Source organism: Serinus canaria, chromosome 3, assembly GCF_022539315.1.
Source record: "Serinus canaria isolate serCan28SL12 chromosome 3, serCan2020, whole genome shotgun sequence".
Taxonomy (NCBI): domain Eukaryota; kingdom Metazoa; phylum Chordata; class Aves; order Passeriformes; family Fringillidae; genus Serinus; species Serinus canaria.
The window spans coordinates 1,299,058-1,306,829 of record NC_066316.1 but is presented as its reverse complement, the minus strand read 5'-3'; the positions used below and the strand labels follow the sequence as shown (position 1 = coordinate 1,306,829).

General features: G+C 52.0%; 1 protein-coding gene across 1 annotated transcript in view; it reads left to right on the top strand.

The window, feature by feature from the left end:
• Positions 1 to 633: 633 nt before the first annotated feature.
• PLCB1 (phospholipase C beta 1) overlaps positions 634 to 7,772 on the top strand; it is a 323,846-nt gene continuing 316,707 nt past the window's right edge. The window contains exon 1 of the mRNA XM_030236244.2: positions 634 to 994. Within this exon, the coding sequence (XP_030092104.1) occupies positions 896 to 994 (99 nt within the window). The 5' untranslated portion in view covers positions 634 to 895. The remainder of the gene's footprint in view (positions 995 to 7,772) is intronic.

Below are 7,772 nucleotides of genomic sequence, written 5' to 3'. Positions count from 1 at the left end.
GTGGCAGAGTGCTGGAACAGCTGCACAGAGAGGCTGTGGGGTCTCCCTGTCTGGAGACATCCCAAACCCACCTGGACACGTTCTTTTGTCACCTGCCCCGGATCCCTCTGCCTCGGAGGAGGCTGGGCTGGGTGATCTCCACAGGTCCATGGTGAGATTCAGCGCCTCATCTCAGTGGGACGAGACGCAGGGACGCTCACTCTTGCTCTCTTGCTGGGCATTTCGGAGCGGTACCGGAGCCCCACGCGTGCTTCCCGCGGAGGGAGCCGGGTGCTTCTCCCATTCCCAGAGAGTGCCTGCCGGGGCTGTGCCAAGGGAAGGCGGCCGGGCGGTGCTGTGCCAAGGGAAGGCGGCCGGGCTGCTCTGTGCAGGAGGCAGCAGGGCGGTGCTGTGCCAAGGGAAGGCGGCCGGGCTGCTCTGTGCAGGAGGCGGCCGGGCGGTGCTGTGCCGAAGGAAGGCGGCCGGGCGGTGCCGGCAGCCGGGAGGTGGCGCCGCGGCGCCGCGGGCGCTGCCCTGGGCGCGGGGGAACCTCGGGGGCCGAGCCTGGCGGGGCGGGAGGAGGAGCGGTGAGGCGGGGAGGAGGGAGGGAGCGGAGCGGAGCGGGCAGCGCGGCGGCTCCGTGCCCTGCGTGCGTGCGTGTGTGTGCGAGGAGCGGGCGGGCCGGCGGTATATAGAGGATGTGCCGCCGCATGGCTCGCCCCGGCCGCTGCCGCGCCAGCTCCTTGGGCCAGCGCCAGTGAAGCCTTGTCGCCCTCGCCGCCCGGGCTGCCGCCTCCCTGCCCGCTGCCGGCGCCTCCGCCGGCCTCTCCGCCGGGTTTCCGGCGTCCCTCCCGCAGCGGCCGCTTGCCGCGGCTCCTCCGCGCCGGGGCAGAGCCAGCGCGTCCATGCGGTGCAGATGGCCGGGGCACAGCCAGGGGTGCACGCTCTGCAGCTCAAGCCCGTCTGCGTCTCCGAAACGCTCAAGAAAGGCGTCAAATTCGTCAAGTGGGACGATGTGAGTAGCCGGCGCTTCCCCCGGCGGGGCGATGGGGGCGGGAGGGCTGCGGGCCGTGTGCGGGCGGCACGGAGGTGTCCCCTGCCCCGCCGGGCCGAGCGGCGGCCGAAGGCCGGGCAAACTTTGTGCGAGGGCTGTCCTGTGGCATTGTGCCGGGCCGGTGCGGGCTGTGCCGGGCTGGCTCCTGTCGGGAGCGCCTTCCCCTCCCGCCTGCCGCGTTTCGGTGTGCGTGTTGCCACCTCTGTCCTCGGAACAGAGTTGTTTCTGCCTGGTCTCTCGTTCCATCTCCCGTCTCCTCCTCCCAGCTTCTCCTTTTCCTTCTGGCTCCTGCTCCTCTCGCTGTCTCGCTCGTTCTGGTGGAGTTGTCAAGCCCTGATGTTTTCTCACGGTTCGGGTACCCTTGGTCACCTTACTCCCTCCGCAGAAGACACTCTTCTTCCTTGGCTCCTTAGGGCATGAAGTGGCCTCACCCTCACATCTGCTTTCCCTGTACTGCTTGCTGCTTCCCAGCCCTTTACATTTGTGTAGCCTCACGTAGGAAAGGAGTGTGGTTTCCACCTCACCTTTGGTAGAGCAGCTGCTGGGCAGCTGGGATGTCCTCCCTGGCACGCTGGCTGTGCCTGGGACACTTTGGGAGGACAGGAGAGCTAAACAGGTGGAGTTGTCATTTCCAAAGCCTGCCGAGAAGGAGAGCAGGACGAGTTCTCTGCTGGCTTTGCTCCGGCAGTCCAGCCCTGGCTGTTGGTGTCTCAGTTGTGCGGGAGGAGCAGGTGCCCCAGAAAGTCTGTGAGTGCTGTCTTGGGCCACAGAGGCATCGAGAGACTCGAGCTGAGGCAGAGAAATGCTTGGGAGAGAAGACAGACAAGCTGAATGCCAGGGGGATTTTTGAGAATGAGTTGTTTCAGAGCTCTTGTATGTTTGCTGTGAGCTTGGCTGTGCTAAAGGCGTCCACGGCAACACCTGGAGGGACAGGTGGAACTTGGCTTGTCATATCTTGCTCTTTTGCCGCTGTTTTCAGCCTGTCCAGCAGCCAAATGTGTGAGCCTGACCCCTGTAAACCTGTGATAAACACTCTCAAGGAGAAAGAGAACATCAGAAACCAAACCACTTGTGGTGTGAAGTTTTATTTACAGTAATAAGCGAACACGTTTGTGAAAGCCTCAGCAAACTGACCTTGTCTGCAGTACCAAACAGTGGCTTGATACAGGTTCTGCACGTTTAGGAGCTAGGCTTGAATGAGAAAACGTTTGCTTTGGGTTGACATTTTCCTTAGGGTAGGAAAAGGCAGCCTTGTCGTTTGCAGTTATTGTTTTATTTTTGGTAAGTTACCAAGGCGTTTCCGTGTGTGTATGCAGAGGTCGAGCTAACAGTGATTTCAGTCTCCAGACTGAAAGCCCAAGCCCTCAGCCAACAGTTTGAGTTATTAGAGTTCTGTTTCCCCAACAATAAATGTATAGATAGAATGAAAAGATGAAGAGGAGTTCTCCACTCACAGTGGATGTTCACCTGCCTGCTACAGGCTGGTTGGTAAAAAGATTTACAATTGTAAACCTGAAAGCTGCACTAATAAAACATGGCTAAATTCTGGAGAAAGATCTGTGTTTTGGGTTCAAGGTGTTACTCAGCAGCCCACAGGTGTTACCTGGAGTGTGTGACTGAGTTGAGTCCTGTGGTGCTTTCACTGCAGCCCTGTGAAAGGTGATGCCTTTTTAGGCACACCGTGGTGAAGAATTCTGGCCTTAACTCGTTGTTGACTGTGCATGGTGTGCATTTCTGCACATTTCCCACCCCTCAGCCCTCCTGCCTTGCCTGTAGCATTCTCAGCAGTGGAAGCCCCACCAAGTCCAAGGTTTCAAGGGGAGGGAGTCTCCTCTGGCTCACACTCTGATGTTTGTTATTCACCATTTCTTCTGACTGTGTGTGAGAGTGGGAGTTCAGTTCTTCCATGCCTGTGCGTTGGGGCAGCTCTGTCCTCCCCTTGTTCCCTTCCCTGCTGTTTTGGGTTGTAGTTTAAAGATGGTCCTACTGCCTTTGCTTTGTACTTCATGAAGCAGAAGGGGTTCTTTTGAATTCTTACCACTTGTACCAAGTTTAGCCCGAAGCAAAGTTTCCTAGCTGAGCTTTAAACCACTGAGAATTTTTAAATGGGAATGCTGGAAGCTTTTAAACAAGAGTGTTGAGAAGGAATGCTGTGTTGTGTGGAGTAGCACCACAGAGTGTTTGCCAGCTTTGGGAGGGACACTGGGGCAAGGAGTGCAGAGCAGCCTGACAGAGGCTGTGGAGGTGCAGATGTGAAAGCCAGTCCAGGTGTGGAGCTCCCCTCCTGAGCCTCTGCTGGCTCTGTGCCTGGCCAGTGGCTGAGGTGCTGAAGCAGATGTGGGGCTGACAGTCCTCATGGACCCCTCTCTGAGGAGCAGCACTGAGATCTGCTGTGGGTCCCTGTGAGCCCCATCCAGTGCCTGCTGCCCCTGCCCTGGGGGGATGGTGCACTGGAAGGGGAAATGCTGGGGAGGGGGTCACATCAGCCACTCCAGGTCACAGGCAGGGGAAGGTTTGGGCTTCCATCTCCTCTGCACACCCTCTTCAGTTCTGAATTGAGACAGCATTAGGGTCAGTTAAAAAGCTCTGGCTTTGCAGGACAAGTCACTCCTTCATGCCTCAGGATTGGATGTGATGCTGCCCCCCCCCCCCCCCCCCCATCCAGTGCCTGATACACTGCTCACAAATTCCACGGGGATCGGGGTGTGAAGCACTGAAGTCAAGCAGTTCATTGTTGTCCTGTAGCTTTGCTTCTCCTCACACTGTTTGTGTTGTGTTCTGTGACACTATTCCAGGTCAGAAAGCAAGTTTCAGAATGGTGTGATGCTCTTGGTGTGTAGCTTTGGATTCACAAGGCACTGAGCAGAGAGCTGCTCTTGGGATCTGTGGAAGACAAAGGTGGCTGGCTGCTTTGGTCTGTCCTGTGCCTGTGTCCCCGTGTGTGCCTGGGTCAGACAATTAGCTCGGCTGAACTGTTTCTTGAGCTGGGCCTCTGTAGCTGCTTCTCCCCGAGTGCTGGGAGAGGCTCTGAGCCTGCTGGCTGCTGGTTTGGACAGCTGTGCCTTGTGTTCCTGGAGAGAGCTGACCAGGGGAAGGACTGGCTGCATCCCCCTGCCGTGCTTAGAGCAGCTCTTCCCCAGCAGGGTTTCAAGGGGTTAATAAATAAATGGAATTAAGTTCACAGGTGGAACTGCTTTGGTGAGAGTTTAAGTTTAATGTGGCAGAATGTGTTGCTAGGCTGAGAAGGGTAAGGGAACTTGAGTCTAAAGAGCAACTTCTCCCAGGAATTATCTGTCTTGAGGGCTGCAATCTGCCCTGGCTGACTTCTTCCCTTGTTTTTGTCTGGCCTGTAGTGGGAACAGAATAGACTTAACTGAGGCTGTCAGTAGCTCAGGAGGCAGAGCACAGCTGAGCTGATATTCCCTGAGAGCTGGAATTGGCACACTCTGGCCAGTTAATGTGATGGTGTAGGTTCAAAAATAGGTTTGTTTTCATTTCTTGCTTTAAAGGCTTTCTTATCTTCCCCAGTGATAATATGTACTGTGCATAAAGATTTGGACTGATCTCTGTGCCTCACACTATTTACTTTCACTTCTAAGTGAAGTGTGTTGCTAAGGTGAGTTCTACCTAAACTGAGGGCCAGGGTTGCAATTTTCTAGCCCCATCTTTTTTTTTTCTAAGCACTGGATTAGTGCAGCAAGCCTGGCTGGTAGCATTGCTTAGTGGCTGCAGAACTTCCCCAGGTGAGCAGCAAAATAGAACCCAGGTCTTTTCAATTTTTATTTTAATGCCTTTCTCTTAGAGCACTTTGAGCTCACAAATGCTTTATTCAGACAGAGTGAGTGCTCTGTTTAGGATGTTTTAGAGAAGACTATCAAGAGTATCCCCTTTAACCTTCCAAGTAAACATAACATCAGAGCATCTTTATTATGGACAGGCTGAGATGAAACAAATCAACAACTTGGAATTTTTCAGAAGTTACTTAAAATAACTCTTTTTTCCCCCCTGCCTTTTTTTGTTTGTTTTTAAACTGCACAAGCCTGCCACTCCAGTACATTAGTGAGGACATGAAAAATGAGAAACCATTGTTCTGTGTGTATAAAACTAAAACAATAAGCTGGAGAGTTTATTTTTTTTTTGTGAACACTTTCAGTCTGGAGTGAAGAGGTCAAGTCCAGCATTCCAGAGTTTTTGTTGTTTCTTCTTTGCTGCTAATCTTTATATAGTAAACCAGTATCAGCTCTGGGCTGCTTCAAAGTATTTTATCTGAATGAGTGTAAGTTGTGGCTTTGGTCCTTTGCAACGCAGGAGATTGAATTTACAGTTGTAAAGAGTTAATTTTTAGTAATTGGAGAGCCTGAACTTGGCTGGCTCTGTTGGAAAGCTCTTTATAACTCCAGTATGGGGAAAAATAAGATTTGGAACTGCTGCAGATGGGTTAAATGCCTGCCTGGGAGGATCTGGTGTTCAGGTCATAGATGGCATCTCTGTTAGTGGGATTTTGGAGCCCTTTGGAGTGGTTGGTGGGTACATGGGAAAGTGAAAACAGAAAACAACTCCTGAATAAGTCAGCATTCTTTGGGAGAGGGAACTGAGCTGGGAGTTTGGGTTGTGCACTGTGTGCTTTCCTCACCTCAGTGTGTGAATGCTCAAGACTGTTTTGGGTTTTTTTAACCAAACCTGGAGGGAAATAGTTAACACTCAATTAACTCTTGCAGTCTGTTTCTAACTATGCAGTCTTTGATCTATTAGAAAGTAAATGCTTCATAAGCACTTCTTAATTTATTTTCACAAGACCCATTAAATGACAGAATTGTCCAGTTTCCAGTTATTCTGTTGTAGATCCAAAAAAGGACCAGCATTAAAATCTCCTAGTTTTTAATCTGTGATGAGAGACCTTGGACCTCATTTTCAGCCTGCAGTGCCACACTGTCAGATGTTCAGAATGCCTCCCCTGTGATTTCAGCCAAATTTGAGCTCAGCATCTCTGAAAATTAGGAAATGAAATGTGGAAATGTAATTCCAGTGTTCTCTCACAATCAGAAGGCAGCCTTTGTGCTGATCAGCAGACTGGTGTAAATTATTTTCTCAGCATCACACAAGAACTCTGGCCATGCTGAAAACCTTCCTGGCTGGCATTTCACTGCCTTTGCTCTAAAGTTCTCTCTTTGTTCCTTGGCTGTTTAGCTTGCAGCATTTAGGGAATCATGCTAAAAATGCAGTAAGAGGCTGATTAGCTTGAGTGTGATATGCTGGGAGATGGGGTGGGGTAGGAGAGACTTGTGAGAAATCCCACTCAAGGCAGGCCTTCAGAACCTGCAGTGTTTGGGCAGCAGAAGGAGGATTTCTGTCCTGGGGTGCCATCACCAAAGCTTCTCCAGGGTAATAGTGAAGGATATCTCCTTGCATGTTCCTGTTGAGCAAGGGAATTTCATTTTACACTTGTAAGATCCATTCCAGTTTGGTTTTATGTTGTCCTTGCAGCACTCGTGTGACCTTCCCCAGCACTTTGCTCTTTGCAGGCTGTTCCCCTGTGGCAGGTTTGGTTCCTCTGCCCTGGGGAAGGAGGGAATCCTTTCCCTTCCACACTGTTTCAGGGGTTCACTGCAGGTGGGGTGGGCACTTTGTCCCTTTCACTGTGGTTCAGCTGTCAGCCTGAGGAGGTTCTTGCTTTTGGCTGTCTGGGTGCTCCTGTTCAGTCCCAGTACCCTCAGGGTATTTTGGAATTCTCAGCTGAGGGTCTGCTGGCCCTGGGCAAATTCTGCTGTCCCTTGTCCTTGGCTCCTTCTCTGCTTCCCCCAGGCCTGGAATCCACCTGACCTGGGGGTGGCACAAGAGCTCTTCTTGGGGGCTGTCCCCAGGTCTGACCCCTCTGCTCCACCAGATCTCAGGCCCTTTGGCCAAAGGGAAAGAAATGCTCAAGAGTATTTTGCCTCTGCCAGAAGGGTCCATACTTCTCAGCTGTGTGCTTCAAAGCAGTTTGGTAGAAATTTTCCAGAAGATTGTGAGATAATGATGTGTGAAAGTTTTCAGGTTGTATTTGAGGATGTTGAGTGTCTCTGAAAATCTGAGGCAAACCAGGAAAGAACAGCCAGCCTTAATAAGGCAGTGTCATGAGCCCCACCAGTCAGAAGAGCTGAGGACAGAGGCTGCTCTGCTTTTCTTTGGAGAATGATGTGAATTTGGACTGCAGCTGTTTCTAAGAGCTATCATCATTACCTGGATGTGATTGATGAAAACACAAGCTTGTGGTCATGCAGGGAAAGGTTCCACCGTGTGCCCAGCCAGGCCATGGTGGTGCTCTGATAAATATGCTCAGAAAGGAGCTCAAGCCAAGCTTTACCTCTTCACTAATTCTGTTTGTGTGATGATCTTTCCTGGTCAGTAGCAATGGAATGGAGGTGGCACTTTTTGCTCACAGGTGGTCTGAGGGCCCATCCCTTAACATCAGAGCCTGAAGCAGCCCTTTAATTGTGGGTTTGCCCACTGTGCTTGTGTTCTGCTGTGCCTGGCTGGTGAGGATCCCAGAGCTCCTTGTGGCACCTTCTGGGCACTGAGTTGAAACCTCTGCCTTCAAGTGTAAAAGAGTGAATATTGCTAATGCAGGCTCTGGGTTTGTGCAGCCAATTTGGAGGCACCTGAATGGAGTAAGCAGAGAGCAGCCCCATTACTCCTTTGAGGCAAAGTGGAGAATTGGCCCCGAGTCAGCCAAGAGGAAGGTGGAAAACTTCTAAAGGGG